This window comes from Oreochromis aureus, linkage group 3 (genome assembly GCF_013358895.1).
Source record: "Oreochromis aureus strain Israel breed Guangdong linkage group 3, ZZ_aureus, whole genome shotgun sequence".
Classification (NCBI taxonomy): domain Eukaryota; kingdom Metazoa; phylum Chordata; class Actinopteri; order Cichliformes; family Cichlidae; genus Oreochromis; species Oreochromis aureus.
This window is the reverse complement of record NC_052944.1, coordinates 107,845,977-107,870,749: the sequence shown is the minus strand read 5'-3', so window position 1 is coordinate 107,870,749 and position 24,773 is coordinate 107,845,977. Positions and strand designations below refer to the sequence as shown.

The window sequence follows — 24,773 nt, the reverse complement described above, 5'->3', positions numbered from 1 at the left end:
TGTTAATTTTGCTGCTTTGACCTTGCTGGAAAATCTTCACATGTTCATGAGTGTAAGCTGTTTTTCATTGCATGTGTGCATTTGTAGGCAGGCTAATTTTAACTTTTTCTCAAACTAGGCGTTACCTTAAAAGCTGCCTTTTCTCTCACATTTCTCTGCTTGTGTGTGTTTTGTTTCACCTCTTGTTGTAATGCTCGGACGCCTTCCCAACCTCCACAAGTCCGTTGGCCCCAAAATTCAACCCAATTTTATGTGCTCTTAAAACCTTCATTCCTCCTCTAATTCTCTCCTCGCTGCTGTCTTTTCCACAGCTGCTAATTCGTGCTGGGTGTGGTTCCCATTACTATAATTTTGCTTGACCGCTGTGCTTGTGGGGGCAGTTGGTCCAGGTCCGTAGCTTCCTGTATTAACACACTAAGAAATTTATTTAATATCATTTTCATCACTGTTAAACAGATAAGCAGGCAACACGCCCACCTTGACAGCGCAAACTGCACGCCAGTCTCCCAACACATTCCTCTCTCTGCTTCTCAATAATTCTCCACTACACACCTCTTTCTCTCTCTCTCTCTCCTTTTTATTATTTTTATTACACCACAGAGTAATACACCCAATTATGCCCGTCTATCTCTATGTGGCTCCAAATTCCCTCTTTATTTAATTTCACACTCGTCAGGGGACAGGCACACAACAATTTCAACCACTGAAACGAGGAATTCAACCTTTTTATATTTCACCTATGATAGAACTCAACCTTAGATGTGAAAGCATTCTCTTGTTCTATTCCAGAATAAATGTGAACCCGTGATTACACGGCCGTTCCAGTGTTATTCTGTAGCTATGCGGGAGTCCTCAGTTCCCAAGTCACCACCTCGGCACCCAGACGCCGCTGGACCGGCCTGTGCGTCCACAGACAGGGGGGTCGCCACACCATGAACAAACTTTATTTCCACAGGTACACTAGGCGTCAACCTTTGATCTTAAAGCATTTTCTTCGCACTAATGTCCTCCTATTCACACATCAACCGTCACTGTCACTGTGTTCACGCTTCACACACAGAAACACACCCAGAGCGCGCCTCACACACAGAACAGCACCCAGAGCGCGCTTCACACACACAACGCCCAGAGCGCGCCTCACCAGCAGTGAGACCCACAGAGAGCGCTTTTCATCAGCGGAAATTTACACAGAAACCTCTGAGCTCAACTGTTAGAACTCTTCCGAAGCACAACCGCACCATACACCAGGTACCCCTTTCACTGCGCTTATGGCCGCCACCACGGGGCAAAATCGCATCATATAACAGAAGTGATGCATACGTCCCCGAGGCTCAAAACCGCACCATAAACCAGCGTCTACTTTACCTTTAATCGGGGTGACGTAAATATTTTACTTATAATTTTATGACCGCAGCCCTCGAGGCTCAAAACCGACACCATAAACCACCGTCTAACCTCTATTCAATGTGCTGAAACCAGCAACCCCTCACTACTGCACTTACGGCCGCATCACCAGAACACGGCCGCATCATAAACCAAAACCTACGGACGCGTTACGCGTTACGCGTTACTGGCGCTCAACCACACCGTAAGCCAGTATCTGCTTAACCTTAATTTCATATTAATTTCATGGCCGCATCAACGAGGACTCAACCGACACCATAAACCAACTTCAAAACCTCTATTCAATGTACTGGACTTATGACCGCATCTCCAAAAAAGATTCTAATGTATTATTGCTACAGAAGCCAGTCTTAGACAAAGTTAAATGTGGAAGGTAAAGTGGGCTGCAACTAGCTCAACGTAGTATATTATTAGTTTCTTGGTAGAAGCAATTAAACTGCAACTAGCTCAACGTAGTGTATTATTAGTTTCTTGGTAGAAGCAGTTTATCTAACACAAATTCGGCCTCAACTTATGTTGTTAGTATCTCGTGCCAAAAACCAGACACCGACAAATTTAATGTGAAAATACGTGTAACTCAGCAAACAGATTGATTTGGAAAGCCCAATATGCACATTTGGTATTTATAATACAACAGGCTGTGCTTACCTTTCTGTTTGGACCGGTCCTCTGTTCGCCTCGCCCACGATCTCACCACAGGCCAAATCTGCACCTCCTCAGCACACCAAAGATCCGGTCACGGCACCAAGTTGTTAAAATCTCCTAATTCTTTTAATCTTTGGGCTGAAGGAAGGACAATACTCGGTGTATAAATGCTCGATCAACAATACTTTATTGCCATATAATTCAACACTTAAGAGCATAAGAACCATCATGATGGGGAGACCTGCCTGCAGAGGGTCACAGCAAGTCTCAAAATGGTGACGGGTTACTCAGCTTCTCATAGCCTCTAGTGGCCCCCACCTAGTCGTAAAAGCCTAAACATTCACATTCTTTCTCTCACACGGCGCCTAAGTTATGACCTCGGCTCCTTGTTTTTCTGCTCTCCGTAAAGGTGGGGGTATGGAATGTGGTCTGTTTCTTCTATTCTAGACACAAGGTCTCCTGCACACAACATTCTCTTCATGATTCAGCAGTATGAAATGTCAAGAAACAGTGTAACACATTCAACAGTGTCGAGTAATACAGGTCAATCAAATAGATCTAATGATTTTCACACTCTTTTAAGTCCGAAGTATACTGCAAACTAAAACTACATACTGATAGCACACTCTATATTAAGGGGTATAATATGATCTACAGCAGTATCATAATTCAACTACTTTGATTACAGATATAAGGTAACATATGATAACAGAATAATCTCACACAATGAATGAGACTCTGTTTGCTACAAAGGTAAGGAATCGTTTATCCTCCTCATTCATTATATATATGAGTACAGATGTAGTATCTGTCCAAAATACAGATTGCTCGAGTTTCATTCTCAACTGAGCCCTTAACATGAGATCCACTCGGACGGCAACTACAGCAGCTGTTAGTTACAGACGTGGAATAGTGACAGGTTTTAGAGGTGTTACCCTTGCCTTGCCCGTCAAGAATACTACGTGGATGGATTTCCTATTGTCTTGCATGCGCAGATATGACACAGGTCCATATCCAGATTCACCAGCATCTGAAAAATGGTGTAGTTATGCATGTGAGACAGGTCCAAACTCTCTTGGTTGTATACACTGTTTAACCTCGAAATGGGAAAGCATTTGCAAATCACTGAGCCAAGTTTTCCACTTTTGCAACATGGTTTGGGGTATTGGTTCATCCCATCCCAGTTTCCTTCTGCAAAGGTCCTGCTGCATTCTTTTGTCAGGCAGCAGGACTGGTGCAAGAAATCCCAATGGATCGTAAATAGAACTTGATATTGACAACATTCCACGCCTAGTACAGGATTTTTGAGCAACATCCATCTTGAAGTTGAATGTATCATTTTCCACACACCACTGCAAGCCCAGAGCTCTTTCTACCGAAGTTTGTCTCTGTCAAGATTTAAATCTTTAAAGTCTTTAGCCCTTGCTCCTCTGAGATACTTTGCAACAGGGTGCGATTGTTACTGACCCACTTGATCAGTATAAATCCTCCCCTTTGACAAAGTGCTGAAAGATCTTTGACCAAATCAACAGTATCTGAGGTATAGGCCACACTCTTTAAACAGTCATCCACATAGAAGTTCTCTTTTATCGTTTCACATACCTTGTCTAGGAATTCAGTTTGATTGTCCTCAGCCTCAACCGTCCTCAAAGCGAAACTGGCGCAGCTCGGGCAGATACTGCACCGAACAGATGAACAGTCATGCGAAACTCAATTATGTTCTTGCTCAGATCTCCATCTGGCCACCACCAACAACGCAGAAAGTCTCTTGATGTCACCTATAAATGGGACTGGATCCTGTCGAAATCTAAGCAAAACCCCAAGCAATGTACTTGTGAGATTAGGACCCTGTAAGAGCTGCTTGTTTAATAATGTCCCCTGGAATGATGCCCCACAGTCAAATACAATTCTTATAGATCGTTTTCTGGAATGATAAACTGCGTGATGAGGAATGTACCACTTCTTTCCATTTTCGCAAGACAGCTGTTGTGAAGGTATTTGCTCTGCATATCCATTACTTAGCATCTCGTCCATAAAGTTTTTATATTCTTTATGCAACTGTTCATTGTTGAGAAGTTTTCATTTTAGACTTTGCAATCTTTGTTTAACTATGGAGAAATTGTTTGGCATCTTTATCTTATCCTTTTTAAAAGGTAACTTCAAACAGTAGTGTCCATCTTCCATTGTTGCAGATTTTTCCATGATCTTCATGAAGTTAAGGTCCTCCCTTGACAAACCCTTTTCCTCTGTAACCTTTTCATTAAAGTCATAGTTATATTGACTTTTCAACATTTCCTCCAGCTTACAAACAGATATCCTATTTATAACTGTTGGTGAGTGCTTGCTGTCCAAGTTGCTTTTACCATCTTCCGTGGGCCCATTTATGACCCAACCCAATGCTGTTTTTATAGCATATGGGCCATTCCCCCGGCTATGAATGACCTCCCATGGTTCCAATAACTTGGGAGCGTTGCATCCAATCAACAGGTCCACATTAGCCATTATGTGGGGAATTTGAACCTTTGACAGATATGGCCACCTGACCAGATCTTCTTGCTTTACAAAGTTATCCGTGGTGACAGGCATCCTTTCCTGTGTTAGGATTTCTGGAAGTTCATAGAAGGCATTGCTGCCTAAACCAGAAACTTCAAGACCAGTAAGTGAGTGGGCAGAGACGACCTTTTCTTGACCCATCGTTTGTAACAGGAAGTGAGTTCTTTTGCCCACAAGATTTAGATTTTGCATGAGATGCTCTGAACAGAAGCTAGCTGAACTGCCAGGATCTAAAAAAGCATATGTCTGTATGACATGACTACCTTTAACAGACTTTATTTAAACTGGCAGAATGGAAAGCATTCTTTGAAGAGGAGGGCTCTCCAGAGGATTCTGGACTTAAACCATTGTTATCAATATGGAGGACAGTGGGATGACCTTTACCACACGTAAGTTTCCAATGTATCATATGCAAAGGCTCTCCATTTCTCTCTCATTTTATATGGAAACTTGCACAAAATGATTTTCATGTTCACTGGCATGTCCAGCTCCTGCATATACTGCAATGTTTTCATCTGCTTTATTTGCTGTACAGTGTCCTTGGGTGTTCTGAAAGGCGCTATTTTTAAATAGAATGCATTATCATTATTATCATTATTATTATTATTATTATTATTATAACACTCTCGCAAATTACAGGCTGATTTCTAAACTCCCCTTCATGTCAAAAACTTTTAGAGAAAATAGTGTTTCAGCAACTACAGACCCATTTAGAGATAAACGGTATAAGTGATAAATTCCAGTCTGGATTCAAACCGCATCACAGTACGGAAACTGCCCTACTAAGAGTTTTCAATGACCTCCTTCTAATTGCTGACTCTGTGTTACGGTCCTGAGTCTGTGGACTCAGGGTTTTTCTGTTTGTATTAGTTTTCCTTGATTTCATGGTGTTTTGATTTCTGTCGCTAGTATTCCTAGTTCCTTGGCATTTCTTGTGTTCTAGTTCTTAGGTTGTGGTTCTGTGTTACTTCTGTTCAGTTTCCTGTTTTACTTTGAAAGTCTGTGTACTATGTCAGTGTGAGTTTTGCCTCCCCTTGTCTTGTCATGTCTGATGAGTCCCAGCCGTGCTCTCCTCCAGTTTCACATTCCCTAATTACCTCAGTATGTATTTAAGCCCTGTGTTTTCTCCTTGCCAGTTGTTGTGTCCTCCACGTTTGTTGTGTGTGTATTCATGGTCGTCTACCTTCAGGTTAACGTCATATGCATTTGCAGTCTAGTTAGTTTAAGTTGTTGTTTATGTATTGCCAAGCGTGTCTCACGAGCAATAAAGCTGCCGTTTAAGTTAATGTTTTGTCTCCGAGTCCTGCACGTGGTCCAGCCACTGACAGCCACACAACTCATCGTGACACTCTGGGCGCTCTGCGGTCTTAGTTCTATTAGAACTGACTTCAGCCTTTGACATGGTTGACCATGATATTCTTTTGGCAAGGTTAGAACATGTAGGCCTTAAAGGAAACGTTTTCTCGCTTACACCAACTACACCAAATTTTAAAGGCTAAACCTTACATACCACATAAAGATCTAGAGAAATTTATTCATGATTTCATCACTTCAAGACTTGATTATTATAATTCTCTTTACTTTGGCCTCCAAATTTCCCTCATTCAGCAATTGCAGTTGGTCCAAAATGCTGCAGCACGTCTCTTAATTGGCACTAGAAGGTATGATTCCATCACCCTTGTTCTAGCCAACTTACATTGGCTTCCTATTAAATATCAAATTGATTTTCAAATCTTATTGTTTACTCCTAAATAATGTGGCACCTGATTACTTAGTGCTCTCTTAGGGATATACAGACAGAGGAGATCAGCTAAGACCATCAGGCCAACTGCTATTAGTGCAACCTAGGTCTCAGCTGAAGACCAGAGGAGACCGTGCCTTTGCCATTGCTGGACCCAAATTATGGAATAATCTACATCTTGACATCCGCGCATCAGATTCTGTTCAATCCCTTAAATCACGTCTAAAAAAGCACTTGTTTAACCTTGATCTCTCCTAATGAGAGATCAAAACTGTAATTTATATTTTATATCATGATTTTTATCTGTATCATCGTTTTACTGGAAAGCACTTTGGTGTACTTTGGTCTTTAAATGTGCTATATAAATAAATTTGATATGATATGATACAATATATGTGTGTGTGTGTGGGGGGGGGGCACTGCAAGACCTTACCATCACCGGGCTGTAAAGCAATAAACCAATATTTACGTTATCTGGGGTCAAAAAGAACAAGGTTTGTTCTCCTTGCCACCACACACACCCCACAACACTGAATCGTGATTGCGGATGCCATGCAGGTGTGTCCGCATGGCACCGCAGACCACACCCCACCACAGTGGTTTTATAAAGAGCTGATATTTAGATCATTTACTGCTCTGGGTACATTTCTCTGTATGTGTTTTCTCCATATTTACACAAACAGAGAGAGATACTGTGAATGTGTTTCAGGCACACTGACAGATATGAATGATAAATGTCCTCATGAGGAGACGAGGACAGGCAGCAGCTCTGAGAGCTGAAAGAACAACAGCAGCTTAGTGAATGAAACAGCAGCTGGAGCAGATCGTGTCAGAGCTTTGTCATAAACAGGACGAGCTGTTAATGTCATAGAATTGTCAGCTGTATGAAGAAGGCTTATGGTTGTTTAATGGTGTCATGTATTTAATATATATATTGCTGATTATATTTGCTGATTATATTGCGTTATAAGAAAGGCCCAGCTGTGAGTACAGTCTGTGCCAAAAGTCCTGACAGGGAACGAAATGCTTTTGCACCCAGAAAGTGAAACTAAGCAGAGTGTATGTGACGTCTGAAGTACCGAAATAACACCATATAAGACACGTGGAGCTTGTAATGTTAGAGATCCTGCAACTGGCGTTTGGGCTGTGCAGGGGTCTCTCTCTTCCGGAAGATGATTGAATAAAAAGAAGTATAAAATGTTTTGACCATTATGAGTCGGTTTTCTCTGTTCTATCATGTGGACAAAAAAATCGGGGTTAATAATGGCAAACGTTCAAACTGAACTAAACAGTCACAGATTCATGTAGTGACTGTGTGCTCAACGTGACAAGACTATTAATAATGATACATTTGTTCCAACAGGCTCTCTGAAACTGATCTTTGTATTTTTCCATGTAACACAGTGGAGTATGAAACATGCACACAGTTTAATAAAACTGTAAAATGATAAAAATGTTTTACAAACAGAGACTAATTTGTTAACACAGCCTGTTAGGAACAGCTATTTAGTTGTAGTGCTGTGTATAAATGTACATGTACCATTAGATGTTATTTGAATGACATCATTGTGTACTTTTACAGTTTCATGTACAGTTAGCATTTATGGTTGGCTGTTGTATCCTGTACACTGTTAAAGGTGTCCAGTCTTTGGGGAGGAAACAGCTGTGATGTTGTTGCACACACACACACACAAGTACATGAAGTACATGAAGTACATGAAGTACACAAGCGAAAGAGCCGCTGCTTTGTTGGATTCCACAGACACACTCTGTATGTTAAAGGCTGACACACACACACACACACACACACACACACACACACGCATTATGTTTCTTTCTTTTATTTCCGTGGACGTCACTTGCCAGCTGTCACTGAACGTCTCTCAAGAGCACATTTTGCTTTTTTAATGTTCTGCCCACTTGCACCATTTTGTTTTTGCCTAAACCTGCACAAAGACAGAAATGTGGCATAAGGCCAGTCTCAAGGGTGCATTCACAGCACTATATTTTCCATTCTGCCTATTATTAATAATGAAGCATGTTATTAAAGAAGCATTAATAATGCTGGAGCTGTTAACACACACACACATACACACATGTGAGCAGAAAAAGTATCTTTATTCAAATGCAGGTTGAAACCTCAGGACCAGCCACACCTTCTTCAAACTGTGAGACGAAGAATAAAAGTTAGTAAAAGCTCAAAGTTGGTCCTTTTCATTGATGCTGTGAACATGAACGTGTGTGAAAGGTGTACTTGTGTGTTATTACAGCTTCTTACCTGCAGCTCACGAGACAAACATGTATTGGGTCTCAGCCTGGTCACCTGACAGAAACATGGTAGAAAAACATGAAAGTGTCATTTCTCTGTGTCCCACTGATGGAAACATCAGCTTGTATGAACTGTTCAGTCTGATGGATCCTCTGAAGTGTGTCAGTGTGCTGTTGGAGTAAAGCTTAGCTAGACTTGGACCTGGTTGGTAGTAGTCATAGATCTTGACCACGGCTGGCTTCAGGTTGTCCACTGGGAGCTCCTGGATGATGTCTAAGCTGTGGTTGATGGGTGTGTCCTTTGGTAACTGGACGAGACAGAAACAATCGCAGACACAGTTTGTACCAAAGATCATCATCTGGTGTCCCCACGGTGACTTTCACTTACCTCCTCTAAGTACACCAGAACATGATCCTCCTTTTGTTCAACACGACTCACCAGGAGGCCATGTTTGAGCTGTGAGGAGATGACATCATTTTTATTATTATCATCACAATTATCACATGAGACACACTCGTTGGTAGAATCTGTCTAATTACTCACACTCTTCAAAGACTCGGGGTCTGGGGAAAATCCAGAGAGCATTTTGATGTCCAGGATCACCATGTTTGTAGTTTTCTCCTTTCCACTGTACCTGTGTTTGAACAGTGTGATTATACTGACCTGTGTGCACACTTGCTTTTCATCTACCAGCAGTTCCTCCACACGGGTAAAGAGCACTCCTCTAACCTGTCACATACTTACAGCGATTGTATTTGCACAGTGAATTTGGGTCTAGCAGATTCACTGGTGGTGTTGACCTCTAGTTGGACTTTCACACTGAGAGTGGTGACATCAGCAGGTGTTGGGATGTTGTAGGTGGCAGAAATCTGGGAAACACACTTGGGTCACGTGTGGAACAGAACTAATCACACCTCAGTGCACCCTGCTGTCACTGCTCTACACCATGACACATATTTGCACACATACTTTTATATTCATATCTATATGTCTATATTCATCTTAATATGAGTATCTCTGTTATAGCTACACTCATTTTATACGAGTGCTTGATGTTTGTTGTATATTTGCTGCTATGACAACTCAGTTTCCCTCTGGTATAAATAGTTTCCCTGATTCTGATACAGACAGAAAGTTCATTTATTTTTGCTCAGTTCTCTAATTTAGTTTAAAATAGCATTGTACTCTCTACAGTTATTACTGCCAGGTCTAATGTCTTTATTGTGTATGAAAATAATGTGCAAGATGAGCTTTATTACATGTGGAAATGCTAATGCTCTCTAAAGTTTTATGAGTAAAAAGAAAAAGAAGAAAGCCTTTCTCTGACATCAACCAGGAGCTTGTCACATGATGCTGTCACTGACCTGCACTGAAGCACATGCAGTGCCCTTCACCTCCAGGCTGTATTTTCCTGACACGTCCTGCAGCGCCTCCTCCTGGTAGAGCAGTTTGTTGCTCTGATTTACATCAAATGTCAGCTGACTGCTGGGAGCCTGAACTGTCACTGTGCTCCAACCTTCAGGACTGAACGCCAGAGTGGAGTAGAGAGCCAGAGCCTGAAGAGCCACCACTGTGTCCTACAGGATGGATTGTGGTTAACACACACAGCATATGTCTCCATATTACATGGGCTTAAGTGGAATAGACATAAAGTTAAAACTGCCCGTGTCACTTTGAAACCCTCTCACAAAAGAGATCCTTAATCTCAACTACTCTAAATTTCACTTCCTGGTTAAATAAACGTTAAACAGGTTAAAATATCTTTAACGGAGAATCATCAAAGTATAGAAATTACAGGTATAAACTTGCAGGTGATCTGTTATTTACAGGCTGTTACGTGTAGTTGGTGTACAGAAGTCTGAGGTAACATTGCTATTCTGTTAAAACAATGAATTTTTAGACAAAACTTAAATGTCATATTCTAACTAAAGAATAAAAACATCCCTGCCTGGCTAAAACAAATCTGTTTTACATATCTGATAGAAAAATGAAAGCTTCAGTATTATTTCTTCTGTCTCTGATTTTGTCTAAGACTGTATATGAACTCAAAGATGAGCTTCATGCTGTTCGGGTGGTGTAGTACCTGAGTGGAGGAGAAGCCTCCATAATAGTTCTGCTGCCCAGTCAGCCACCTGATAATACCAGAGGCATATCCCAGATCCTCAGCAGTTGGGGAGGCGCTGAGTTTGGCCAACAGCACATAAGAACTGATCTCCACTGACAGGGAGGCTGATGTTTCTGCTGCTGTCTGAGACCAGTAGAGGAAACCTCCTACAAACACACACAATAACAGTCACAGTGATGCTAATAAAGCCTGAATGATGTCCTGCTAAAGGATGACTGACCTTCCCTCACTGCAACTGTGTCTAAGTGCTGCAGAAGGTGAGCTCGGGTCTCCACGTCTCCTGCCAGAGTGAACACATAGGCCAGCAGAGCTGTAGTGTAGGTGTTGCTCAGGTCACTGAGAGACTCCTTGAGACAAGCCAGGCTCTTGTTCATCACAGGATCCTTTAAAAGATCACAACAAAGACCTTTAATGGACAAAGGTCCACAGTAGTGTACATATATATATATATATATATACATATAACACCCAGCACGCCCCTGCGTTTATCCTTCAAGCTCGGGTCCTCTACCAGAGGCCTGGGAGCTTGAGGGTCCTGCGCAGTATCTTAGCTGTTCCGAGGACTGCGCTCTTCTGGACAGAGATCTCCGATGTTGTTCCCGGGATCTGCTGGAGCCACTCGCCTAGCTTGGGAGTCACCGCACCTAGTGCTCCGATTACCACGGGGACCACCGTTACCTTCACCCTCCACATCCTCTCGAGCTCTTCTCTGAGCCCTTGGTATTTCTCCAGCTTCTCGTGTTCCTTCTTCCTGATATTGCTGTCATTCGGAACCGCTACATCGATCACTACGGCCGTCTTCTTCTGCTTGTCTACCACCACTATGTCCGGTTGGTTAGCCACCACCATTTTGTCCGTCTGTATCTGGAAGTCCCACAGGATCTTAGCTCGGTCATTCTCCATCACCCTTGGGGCGTCTCCCATTTTGACCTCGGGACTTCCAGGTTATACTCGGCACAGATGTTCCTGTACACTATGCCGCCACTTGGTTATGGCGTTCCATGTATGCCTTGCCTGCTAGCATCTTGCACCCTGCTGTTATGTGCTGGATTGTCTCAGGGGCATCTTTACACAGCCTGCACCTGGGGTCTTGCCTGGTGTGATAGACCCCAGCCTCTATGGATTTTGTGCTCAGTGCTTGTTCCTGTGCTGCCATGATTAGTGCCTCTGTGCTGTCTTTCAGTCCAGCTTTGTCCAGTCACTGGTAGGATTTCTGGGTATCATCTACTTCCTCTATCTGCCGGTGGTACATACCATGCAGGGGCCTGTCCTTCCATGATGGTTCCTCGCCGTCCTCCTCTTTCTTGAGTTTCTGCTGCCTGAGGTATTCACTGAGCACATGGTCGGTTGGGGGCCATCTTTGCGATGTATTCGTGGATGTTTCTTGTCTCATCCTGGACTGTGGTGCTGACACTCACCAGTCTCCGGCCCCCTTCCTTCCGCTTAGCGTACAGCCTCAGGGTGCTGGACTTGGGGTGAAACCCTCCATGCATGGTAAGGAGCTTTCTTGTCTTGATGTCAGTGGCTTCTATCTCCTCCTTTGACCAGCCTATTACCCCAGCAGGGTACCGGATCACGGGAAGGGCGTAGGTGTTGATGGCCCGGATCTTGTTCTTACCGTTCAGCTGACTCCTCAGGACTTGCCTGACCCTCTGCAGGTATTTGGTGGTTGCAGCCTTTCTCGCGGCCTCTTCATGGTTCCCATTCGCCTGCGGGATCCCCAGGTACTTGTAACTGTCCTATGTCTGCAATGTTGCCTTCTGGTAGTTCAATCCCCTCAGTTCTGACTACCTTCCCTCTCTTTGTTACGATCCGACTACACTTCTCCAGTCCGAACGACATTCCAATGTCATTGCTGGTAGTGTGGATCAGTGAATCGATGTCTCGTTCACTCTTGGCATACAGCTTGATGTCATCCATGTACAGGAGATGGCTGACAACTGTAGGCTGACTACAGTATGTCCCTATGCATACTGTAGTCAGTATGCGTAGGGACAGAGCATCTCCTTGGTAGATGGTGATTGTGCTATGGGCTTGAAGTTGGCCTCTAGTGTTGTACGCCACATCCCCATTGAGTTGTTGATGAAGGCTCTTAGGGTCCTGTTGATCTTGTACAATTCTAGGTATTCCAGTATCTAGCTGTGGGGCATTGAGTCATAGGCCCTCTTGTAATCAATCCAGGCAGTGCACAGGTTGGTTAGTCTGGTCTTGCAGTCTCGGCTGACTGTTCTGTCTACCAGTAGGTGGTGTTTTGCGCCTCTGGTATTCTTGCCAATCCCTTTCTGTGCCCCGCTCATGTATTGACCCATGTGCCTGTTCATCTTAGCCGATATGATGCCTGCTTCCATGTAGTACCGAGGCAGGTTATTGGTCGGTAGTTGCAATAGATGGGTAGCAATAGTAATCCCTTACTTAACTCGTTACTTAAAAAAAGTAATCGGATTACTTACAAGTAACGTGTTACTGCCCATCTCTGGTAGTGAGACTTGCTTATGTGTAGGGACTGCTGGTTCAACCTAACTCCATGGATAAGCAGGACTAACTCTGATCTTAACTTCCACTATTAAAATGGGCATGGTTATCATTGTTGGAGATTTCAACATTCATGTGGATGACTCAACAAACAGTACCACTAAGGAGTTCCTGAGCATTATGGACTCTTTCAACTTTGTTCAGCATGTAGCAGGGCCTACTCATACGGCTGGGCACACTCTGGACTTGGTCTTCACCTGTGGTGTTTCCCTTGACCACTTGAATTTAAATGAATTGTTTTTAGCGACCATAAGTCAGTCTCTTTTACTGTATCTGTTAATTCAGAGTACCATCCTCAAGGTTCTATCAGGCGCAGGCGCTTTATTGACGACTCTATAATTTCTGAGTTTTCCTTTTTAATTTTAAAAGTTCTTCTAACGAGGTTGAGCTTTTAACTAATTCTTTTAATGAAGACTGTCTTGCCATTCTTAATCAGGTTGCTCCTTTCAAAACCAGTTATTGCTCTGTTAGTTCCCGCACACCATAGTTAAATAATCAAACTCATGGTCTTCGACGCTCCTATCAAAAAGCAGAGCGTCTGTGGAAGTCCACTGGTCTGATTGTCCATCGTGAGCACTTTAAAGAACTACTCTACCTATATGATGAGTCAGTCAAAGAGGCCAGATCCTCTTACTTCAATAATCTTATAAATCGTCATAAAAATAATTCAAGAATTCTATTTGATACCATCAACAGTACTGTTTCTCCTCTAACCCAGCATGCTCTGTTACTTTCTGATGAAGATTGTAATACTTTCCTTAATTAAATAAGGTGATAGACTTGAGATCCAAAATTTCCTCAAGTGCCTCCCCTTATGAAGATACCCCTTGCTGTCTTGGATCATTTACCTCCTTTTCTCCAATCACACTTAATGACTTAATTATAGTTTTAGGTAAAATGAAATCCTCATCATGCTCTGTAGATATATTACCTCCTTCTGTCCTGTCTGGGTCTATCACCAGCATTGGTCCCACATTACTAAGATAAGATAAGATAAGATAAGATAAGATAAGATAACCTTTATTAGTCCCACACGTGGGAAATTTGTTTTGTCACAGCAGGAAGTGGACAGTGCAAAAATGAAGCAAAAATTAGAATAAAATAAAATAAGAATAAATACAGTACACAACTGTACAGAATAGAATAAAATAAAATACTATATACAGTAGAATAAAATAGAATAAAATATACAATAAGATACAAATAGAATACAAATGCTATATACAACTGAGTAAAAATACAACGATGCCAGGAAGATTATTGCACTTAGTGTTATTGCACATTTGTGGATGTGTGTGTTTGATCAGTTAAAGTCCTTGTTGTGGAGTCTGACAGCAGTGGGGAGGAAAGACCTGCGAAATCTCTCCGTCCCACACCGTGGGTGCCGCAGTCTCCCACTGAAGGAGCTGCTCAGTGCTGTCACAGTCTCATGCATGGGGTGGGAGATGTTGTCCAACAGGGATGACAGCTTAGCCACCATTCTCCTGTCACTCACCACCTCCACTGGGTCCAGAGGGCATCCTAGAACAGAGCTGGCCCTGCGGATTAGCCTGTTCAGTCTCTTCCTGTCCCCAGCAGAGATGCTGCCGCCCCAGCAGACCACACCATAAAAGATACTATCCATCATCAACAGTTCACTGAGGCAAGGCTGTGTTCCATCTTATTTTAAACATGCTGAGGTAACTCCTCTGTTAAAAAAACAGAATCTTGATCCTACCTCTGCTAGTAATTACCGACCTATTTCAAAATTGCCATTTTTAAGTAAATTACTTGAAAAAATTGTTGAAAATCAGTTCAGGTCTCTATTATGTAAATTACAGATCCTTGACCCTTTTGAGTCTGGCTTTCAAAAGCAGCACTCTACAGAGACCGCTCTCCTAAGAGTCTATAATGAGCTATTAATGGCATCTGATGCAGGGAATTGTTCTGTGATCATTCTGCTTGATCTTAGCGCAGCCTTTGACATCATCGACCACAAAATTCTACTTAACAGGCTCAAGGGTTTTGCTGGTATATCTGGCTCTGCCGTAGACTGGTTTTGTTTCTATTTGTCAGACAGGACCTTTTCTGTTAGGACTGACAGGTTCACCTTTGACATTGCCGCCCTGACCTGTGGGGTCCCACAGGGTTCAGTTTTAGGTCCATTACTATTTTCTTTTTATATGCTTCCTTTAGCTGGTATCATTCAATCTTTTAGCGACCTGTCTTATCATTTTTATGCTGATGACATTCAGCTCCATATGTCCTTTAAGCCTCATCAGCTGGATAGGATTCTTGTTTTAACATACAGAGCACTAAATGGCTCCAGATTATTTATCCAAGCTTATTATAAAATACACTGCTGCTCGTCATCTCCGCTCACAGACTCAGTCTCTTAGTTCTTACCCGCATTTGCGACTGAAGACAAAGGGGACAGAGCCTTTCAGTCTGTTGCACCAAGGCTGTGGAATAGTTTACCACTACAGTTATGTTTGCTTGACTCTGTGGATTCTTTTAAAAACTTTATTTTAATATTTGTGTACAGCGCTTTGTGACTGTCTGTCTGTGAAAAGCACTTAATAAATAAATTTTACTTACTCTGTACTCATTTCTTGTTTAAATATCTTGATATTCTTTGAGTCTACTCACATGTTGGGATGTATTCATTTCCAAGAAGGCAGCAGTAACGTACGCACTGAGAGTCACTTCATCAGATACACCACCCTGTCAGCAGAAGACATCATAGACACTTATCATCAGTGCACCAACATTCAGGGATATGAAGTCATGAAAATGATTTTTAGCTGCATGTTTTATTTTTAGTATCATGAATGTCTTGATGTATGTTCAAACATCCAGCTAAAGAGTTGAACAGGAAGTTGATTTTGTTCATCTGGACATTGTATTTCCAGTGAGATGGATGTTTCTTCACCTCGGGTTTCCCCAACTATATAAACAGTTTGTGTAGTCATCTACTAATCGGAAGGCTGATGGTTTGATTCCCAGCTGCTCCAGCCTGCATGCCAAATATTTGTGGGCAAGATACTAATCCTAAGTTGGTCTCTAGTGCATACTTTGTATTTTGTATAAATATGTGTGAATGCTACATAGAAGGCAGTGCTGGTGTGAATGGAGCAAGATGTATGGGAATTATTTCTTAAATAAAATAATAGAATGTACTGGTGTGAGCTGTTACAGTATTTAATACAGTGTTTTCCATGTATGCATGACATTATTAATAATATTTGTTAAAGTGCGTCCACACTGGAGGCTGTTTCCACAGTCTAACAGCAAAGAACTGCAGGTTACCTTCATTCTGTTGTTGAAGAGTTTCCCAGACTTTTCAAAACAGCCATTTTCTTGTTGCTTATGTTGCAACCAGGACTTAGACTCTTCGATCTTTCTGGGATCAATATAGACGAAAGACTGAGCTTTGGAAAAACTTCTTACCACAAACGCAGTCAGCCTGACAAAAAGAAAACAACACTTACACGTCTTACAACGATGGAAATGTTTGGCTGTGAGGTCACATTAAGAGAAAGAAATACTGATCATTTTGAAAATAAAATTGAAATTTCAAGATTAAATTTGAAAATGTATTTTGAGAAAAAAGCCAAAATGTGGGCGAGTTGTATCAGGACAAACTGCCACGGTTGCTTTACCCTCTGAATTAGTGAAATCGTACTTCAGACTCAGTTTTAGTAACAAGGAAGGAACTGATGTCACTTGTAGCAATAAAAACCTTGTTGCAGTAAGTGTAAGTACACTGAAAAGCAGAAAGTGGTGCAGAAATCTGCATGTGGTTAGATTTGTATAAAAGGAAATGGCTGCTAATGTACAGATGCAAGGGTTAGGGTTTGAAGTCAAATTCAAATCTTAGATTTGAATTTGACTTTTTTCACAAAACAGTATTAAGACTTTATTATTGAAATAGTATTTAGACTTTTTTAAGTAAAATTACAACTTTAATCTTTAAAATTTGACTTTATTCTAATAATGATCAATAACATTTTTTATGTGGCTCTAATACTCCTTCCTACCTACTAAATTACACAGTATTAACCAAAAGTTATTGTTAATGTTATCTTAGTCAAAGGATTAAATGGAGAATTATTTAAAGTATTAGAGGTAGACATGTTTATGTTATTAATGCTCTCTGGTTTATGACATGTTTGATCAGTGATGTTCTCACCAAGTGTTTCCTGGTCCTGTTCCAAATGTGGTATAAGCACCATCAGCACTTTTGTAGTTGAGCTGTCTTTGGTATCCTGTAACAACAGGGACACAATGATCGAGACATTGTTGCTATGGTGAGGATTGTGACTCTACGACTCTTGCTGACAGATGAGGAAAATGACACATTTGACCCAAAACTGTGGCTAATGTTCTGCCTCATGTCGGCTTGTTTCTTGAACCGTGTGTGTTGAAGTGATTCAAATGATTTCCTTCTTAGAGGAAACAATAAAAACTTGCCACTGGTGAGGAAGTTAGTAGCTTTTTCCATGATGGCTGTGGTGAGCTGCTGTGTGCCTTTCAGGTAGTGGAGGATGTAGATGTTGGGGGCCAGGAGAGCCATGTTCTGCTCCCCACATCCATACGGCATCTGCAGCAATCCATCCAGGTTCTTCAGAGCCCGGCCGAGGATGTCACCTGATCAAAAACACTGATTCACTAAAACTAACCAAACTAGTGTAAAACAACTTTGTATTATTGGGCAAAGATAACCTGAATAATTTCAATATGCAATTTTAAATGATGATTTCATTTGCTGAGTGAAAAAACATCCAAACTGAAAATCGTAGATTGACTGTGATTAACCAAATATTTCTGAGAAGACTGAGTTTCATTTCACCAACCAGACCCAGACCTGATTAAGGCCAGACCTGCTGGATCAAGAAATCACTCAAGTACAATCTGTTTGACAAAGGGAAGCAGGCTAAAAGAAACACGTCGTTGCCATGATTGAAAGAAATTCAAAAATAGGCGAGAAGTCTTGAGATCTATAAGTTTGGACAGGGTTAAAAAAAACAATTTCTACAGGTTTGGAGCGCCAGTGCACCATGTTGGAACCCATTATCCACAAACTGAGAAAACTAGAAAAGATGTGGCTGAAATTACTCCATTAGCACATCGACGACTCACCAAAAAAGTCAAACGAATCCCAAGAACACCCAGAACTGAAGGCCTTGCCTTCCTCTGTAAAGGTCAGAGTTTACGATTCAACAATACAAAGGAGACGGGGCAAAAACAGCATTCATGGACAAAACCACTGCTGGCCAAAAAGAACACAAAAGCTTATCTCACATTTGCCAAAAAACATCTCCATGCTCCACAAGATATTTGGGAGAATATTATATGGACTGAAGAGAAAAAGTTTTGAGTTTTGTTGCATTTGGCTTAAAAGTGACGCATCATAGAAAGAACATCACATCATACTAACAGTGGTGGCAGCAGTGTGATGCTCTGGGGCTATGAGGCGTAGGTTTGTCTGTGGCTCAGCTGCAGGGGAGGGGTGGGGCATTGGGTTCAGGTGGTTAGTGACGGAGGAGTCTGGTTAAGGAAGCTGGTGTCCAGTGCTAAATCATGCCTCTGCTGTTTCAGTAGCACGCCACGACCTGGAGGGAAGAACTCTCTACCAGGAGAATGTCCAGCTATCAGTTTGTGCCTTAAATCTAAAACTTGGGCAATTAACCCTCTGGGGTCAGGGTATAATTGGCCGTTTTTGACTACTCTTGATTTTACCTCTATATCTCACCTTTAAAAACTGTTTATCTTGCCTTGTTTGGTATCGTTACTTTCAGCACAACTTCAAATATCTGAAATTTGAGTTATTTTTTTCATTTTGGCATACTATATTAGCACAGTTGATCTAAATTCAGAAAAAAGTAGAAAAAAGTTATATTTTTTACTGTAAAACCCACAAACATGTTTAACAAATTACTTTCATAACTTGAAATGCAAATAAAAGTTGTACATTTCTAAAAATTATGCACAAGTTTTCCAAAGTTATATGATACTATTTGCCTAAAAATGCAGCCAAGGCTTCAGGCTTTTTTTATATAACCATTTAAATCTATTTACAGAACAATCAGGTGTTCTGCATCAAATAAGAAGGCACACAAATTATTTTTGCCAGTCCCAAAAAAATAGTTTGTGTTCAGTATAAGACAGAGGAGAACACCACAGGCCTAAACCCTGCAGGTCTGACAGCAGGAGGTGCATCGGTCCTGTTTTCCATGTGGGAACAGCATTTACACTGGAATCTGCCTTTGACGGCTTTTTTGGAGCAAATGTGACATTCAGCAGTCTAACTGACACACAATACAAAACAATAACTACGCAACACACTAACTATAGCCTCCAAACACGCTAAACGTCACTAATGTCTCACATATGAAAACTCGCTGTTACGGCCCTAGCTGGGCCTCCTGAAACTGCCCTTGTGTGGGCGTGGTGTTTTTCCCCGCCTCCTCCTCTCTTGCCACTCCTACCCCCTCTGTTTCTCTCACTCTCCTCTCTCCCCAGGACACAGCTGCTTTTGATTAGCCTCGTTTGCCACCTGACTCCAGGCAGCAATCACCTCTGAGGCTATTTAAACTGGGGATGAGCTGTGAGCAGGGTGGTTTTTCCCTCAGTGGCTCTACATGGTTTTTGTGCTAGGTTTTGGACAGACAGCCTCCTTCTAAATAGTGAGTAGACGGGTTTGTGGGCCCTGATAGTGTCTCCCCGTGGTGAGGAGTAAAAGTTGGAAGTGCCTCCCTTCTTTGGTTAGTAGTTTTCTTGTCTTTTGTTGCTGCGAGTGTTTCCTTTGTTCTTTTGGCATTAAAGGTAAAACGGCGTTGCCGGCTCTTTAAGTTAATGTTGTTTGTAACAAAACTACATTATTTGTAATAAAACTATATTATTATAGAACAACTCTGTGTGTTTTCCTTTTCATTCTGTTTCCGGACCCATTTGTTACTGGTCCCCTCACTTGCACGCCTAGACCCCTTCGGAGGGGACGTAACACTCGCTCTCTCTTTCTTTCGCTTGCCCGCTTTCCGTCACTACTAAAACTTCCCCTTCTCCCTAAATAACTGCCACATGTTGCCATATCATTTTTTGATTGGCTGACATGTGTTTTTTGCAGTGTTTTGTGTTGTTTCACTTTAAATTTGTTTAAAAGGAAAAAGCTGAAAATTTAAATAGTTAAAAGTTGAAATGTAAATAGTTGTTTTTTGTATTATATGATTTATTTATTACATTTTATGTGGAGTGAATAAATAAAAGTATGTTTATGGTGGCCCCTAGAGACAAAGCACGTACAAACTCCAAAACACGTAAAAACTTAGAAGCACGTACAAACTCAAAACACGTACAAAAGACAACAGAAGTGCTCCAGGATGCTCGGCGCAGTGTTGAGCTTTTGTTACCTAGTGGCTACACAAGCCAGGAAGTACCAACGACCAGATTTGGTGTGTGGTAGTAGCAGGTAAATGAACATTTTTTTTGAATTATTTGAATATATATGAGTGCTTGTGTATAAATACACAAACAATACACATATGCTTTCAATTGTGTAATTTAAGTGATCTAGGTAGCTCTGGAAGGTCAGTTAATGCTAGCAATGTGTTTTTGAGTTTGTAAGTGCTTCGGAGTTTGTGCATGTTTTGGACTTTACGTGCTTTGTCTCTAGGGGCCACCGTATATATTTATATGTAAACATATAAATAAATCCGTGTTGTGTGTGTGTGTGTGGTGGTTTTTTTTTTTTTTGGTTTTTTTTTTTTTTTTTACATTAGTAATTTCTTTTGTGCATAATTTTATGTTGTTGTTGATAATAAATAAATTAAAGCAACAAAACAACCTGAAGAGCCGGTTGAGAGCTGAAAGACCCGGCTCTTTTTAGTGAGCCGAGCCGAAAGAGCCGGCTCTCCAAAAAGAGCCGGAATTCCCATCACTATCTTGTAGCTGTGTCGTCTTAAATTGGTCTTGTGATTTTGACATGCCGGTGCGTCGGTCGACCCCAGAGGGTTATGATGGAAAATGATCCAGAACGCCAGAACGTGGCCGAGTCAAAATCTGGACTTAAATCCCACTGACATGATTCTGCATGACCAGAACGATTGCGCTGGAAAACACTTATGACAAAAGCTAGACTGCAGTTCTTCCTGCAAAGAATGGCACAACCAGCCTTTTGATTTTTGGGGTCCATTTATTTTTCACATAAGGCCGGGAAGATGTGGGTCGCTTGTTTCTATTTATAAATGAAATCATCTTTTAAAAGCTGAATAGGGTTTTTACTTTTACTTGAACATGATGTCTCTTTTATTTTCTGTTTTAGTAATTTACTATTTGCCTTTTTAACAAAGCTTTAACTTGCCATATTTTTATTTGGCTGAATGAAAATTGAGATGAAATCATGAGGTTTACCCAGGACTGATACAGAAGTGCGGGCAGATCCTTCTATCACATTCTCAGGCAGATGTATCTCTGCTTCCTCTGTCAGCGGGCTTCCTGTGTACAGACACAACAAAAGTCCAATCAGGAAGTCACGACTGCAACAGAGTTACTGTTCAAAGTCACCAGGTGGCCTGATCTTCAGCACATATCGTTACATTTTGTGAAAGTAAAAGATGAAAATTTGGCACATTTTATGTACACAGTGCGCTCCACTGCTAACTTTGAGCATTTAGGTCATTTCTTTATTTAAACTTTGTGACTGATGGAAATCACACCGACCTTTTGGACAAAGAAGCCAGTTGTACGTCTTTGTCATCTCAGTTCCCTCAGCCTGAGGAAGAGGACGTGCAAAATTATCTTTAAAATGAGGAACAATTGAAATTTTATGAGTAAAAATGTTTTTCTGGTCTTGTATTTATGGTACTGACCTTCACTATGAGAGATTTGGTGACCACGTCGATGCGACCTCTGTCTGGTACGCTCACAACCTCATTATCACATGACACATGGGACGCTTCCGCCTCAGCAGACACAGTCACATTCACAGCCCCTAAAAACAGCAGCACAGGTCACCTTCTTTATCTCTCCATTAAAATAAAGGTTACTGAGGTTATTTTACAGATTTTGTAGAAACTAGAAGGAAATGTGTTGGGACAAAAGGAGACAGTTAACTGTGATCACACTAGATCTAAATCTGGATCTCTAGATTTAATGTTGGATCGAAGGTAAGATAAATTATAATTGGAAATTTTACTGCATCAGGCATGAAAAACATGAGCTGAAAAAAAAAAACAGTCCAAAATGATGTCAGGGTTGCTGCTGAGTCCTGCTGGAGGCCAAAGTACTGCAAATCATGAGATCTAATTAAGATTAAGAAGAAATAATTTACATGGCAATGCAACTGCAAACAGTCTGTTCTAATGATACTGTCCAAGGGAAGCATGCATAATGTAAATAACTGATGAGAATTGAAAGGAAGGTTTCAAAATGACTTATAATTGGCTAAGACAGCTGCATTAAGTAAAGCATGAGGATGGAGGCAGCTGCTACCCTCAGACTGGAGGTATAGACGTTCTGCCCCACTCCCTACAACCCGCACGTTTAGCCTTCCAAACACAGGGGTTATATTCTTGGTTTATCTCGATTTGCAGCTGGATTTGACTGTCTACATGTCCTAGCTCTACACTGCACACTCACTGTTGTCTAATGCACATACAGTATTCTAAATTCCATGAATAAAGTTTATTGGGTCTCAGATTCACTCATTTGATTATGATAACTTATATTTCAACAGTATTTCTCACATAGTGTTTTTATAATTTCTCTTTAATGTTTTAATCTCCATTTATTCTATTTAGCCATCTTATGTGGATTCTTTTTTCTTAAAGATGCTTTTAAGTCACTTCCTGAGAGTTCACTTCCTGCTCTGGGTCTTGCACTTGGTTTGTACTCAGCCTGCCACACACGGTTTCCTGGCAGTGTGGAGGACCAAAGCCTGATTCTCACCTAAGGCTGTTGGGATCATGGTCCAGCTGAGGGTCTTGCGCTCGTTGGCACACAAACAGGATGTGTACAGATCACCAGAGAGAGGCGTGAGGGTGTAATCTGAGGACGGCCCAGGAGTGACAGTAACCTGTACGAGGAACACAGACATTATATTTTAAACTAGCTCAACAATCTCATGGCTACATTTAAAGCTGAGTTCAAATGTGAACACATTTGTAAACGAATGCACAAGTTTGATGTTATGAACTCATGATCAAAGTCTTACAGCTTCCACACTAAACCCTGTTCTACAAGGTGCATGAGCGCACAAAGAAAGCTAGAGGAGGGTTGGTTGTGTAAAGACATTTGATTGGGCAATCCTGTTGTCAGTGCTTGCAGGTGAACTTGTAGGTGTTGGTGAGCAGGGGCCCTTCAAGAACGGCCTGCTTCCTGCATGGTTATATTGCCAAAGAAAAAAATATTTTCTATTATATTTTAATAACTATAATATAATTATATATTATAAATATATAAATTTAGCTTAGAAAGTAATGTTTAGGTATGGTTTTCCTTGGCTATGAACAGAAATTTAAACACTTTAATCATTCATTACCATGATGCAGCTGGTCAGGTAGTTAAAGACAGTCGCCTTCAGTTCAAAGTGCTCCCCCCGGATGATGGAGTAGGGCATGGTGAGTTCAAGGAAGAAAGGTTGGAAGACTTTCATTTCTTTACGAGGAGCCAAACCAAAACCCTGAGAGGACAAACAGAAAGCCTCCGTCTCCCAGGTGGTGATGGTGTCTGGGACAGTCAGGGACACGCCCCTTTTTCCATCGTCTCTGAAGTAGCAGATACACACAAACATATTCTATAACTGCAGTGTGAATTTCTTGTATATGTTGCATTGACAAAGTAAAAGAGCTCCGCGTTGCTGAAGAAAGTTAAATAATAATACCCAAAAACAAAGCACAACTTTAAATATGACAAAACATCAGCCTGAAGCATCAAAACATGCTTAAGAAAAAATTCACAATTATTCTATTTTTGTTTTTCATGTGTGCAAAGACACAGCAGAAAGTTCACAGGGGTTTCTAAATGTGATCGTATAAACTTTTTTAAAATGTAACATGCATCAGATCTCTTCACAAGAGATACTTACCCAACTTCCACCAGATCCCAGATCCAAGTCTCAGGGAAGAAAGAGCGAACTGTCTCTATTGGGGCAGGTTCAGGAGCAAGATTCCCAGCAGATCCCAGACGAGGACTACTTTGTTGAATAGAATCATCTTCAAGCCGGGGAGCCAGAGCTAAATAAAAAAGAAAAATTAATTACCTGTTTTCTTTTTGGTAAATACAAAGCAAAATGTATAGCCAGACACAACACAAACAAGCGAATGATTCACCATAGTAGACACGATGAGAGTGTTCATGGTAAAATTTTCCTTTGAACTGGAGGCATGAAGGCAATTGAACAACCAAGTTTGTCGCCATCTTCAATCCGACTTTCTAGATATTTCAGCAGAACACAAAGATCAGCAAAAACTTTCTCAACAATAAAAACTATTGCATTTACATTATGTTTGACTGACTCACAGGTA

The 24,773-nt window shown here is 41.3% G+C and overlaps 1 protein-coding gene across 1 annotated transcript in view; it reads right to left on the bottom strand.

Moving 5' to 3' along the window:
• Window positions 1-8,442: 8,442 nt before the first annotated feature.
• LOC116310079 (alpha-2-macroglobulin-like) overlaps window positions 8,443-24,773 on the bottom strand; it is a 46,356-nt gene continuing 30,025 nt past the window's right edge. Inside the window, exons 18-37 of the mRNA XM_039609205.1 lie at window positions 24,579-24,681; window positions 24,335-24,482; window positions 23,789-24,014; window positions 23,197-23,323; window positions 22,119-22,240; window positions 21,970-22,021; window positions 21,661-21,744; window positions 17,722-17,898; window positions 17,441-17,516; window positions 16,558-16,714; window positions 15,898-15,972; window positions 10,958-11,120; window positions 10,696-10,883; window positions 9,977-10,189; window positions 9,357-9,481; window positions 9,156-9,246; window positions 9,000-9,068; window positions 8,814-8,919; window positions 8,622-8,666; window positions 8,443-8,509 (exon numbers count right to left, since the gene is read on the bottom strand). Of these exons, the coding sequence (XP_039465139.1) occupies window positions 8,629-8,666; window positions 8,814-8,919; window positions 9,000-9,068; window positions 9,156-9,246; window positions 9,357-9,481; window positions 9,977-10,189; window positions 10,696-10,883; window positions 10,958-11,120; window positions 15,898-15,972; window positions 16,558-16,714; window positions 17,441-17,516; window positions 17,722-17,898; window positions 21,661-21,744; window positions 21,970-22,021; window positions 22,119-22,240; window positions 23,197-23,323; window positions 23,789-24,014; window positions 24,335-24,482; window positions 24,579-24,681 (2,340 nt within the window). The 3' untranslated portion in view covers window positions 8,443-8,509; window positions 8,622-8,628. The remainder of the gene's footprint in view (window positions 8,510-8,621; window positions 8,667-8,813; window positions 8,920-8,999; window positions 9,069-9,155; window positions 9,247-9,356; window positions 9,482-9,976; window positions 10,190-10,695; window positions 10,884-10,957; window positions 11,121-15,897; window positions 15,973-16,557; window positions 16,715-17,440; window positions 17,517-17,721; window positions 17,899-21,660; window positions 21,745-21,969; window positions 22,022-22,118; window positions 22,241-23,196; window positions 23,324-23,788; window positions 24,015-24,334; window positions 24,483-24,578; window positions 24,682-24,773) is intronic.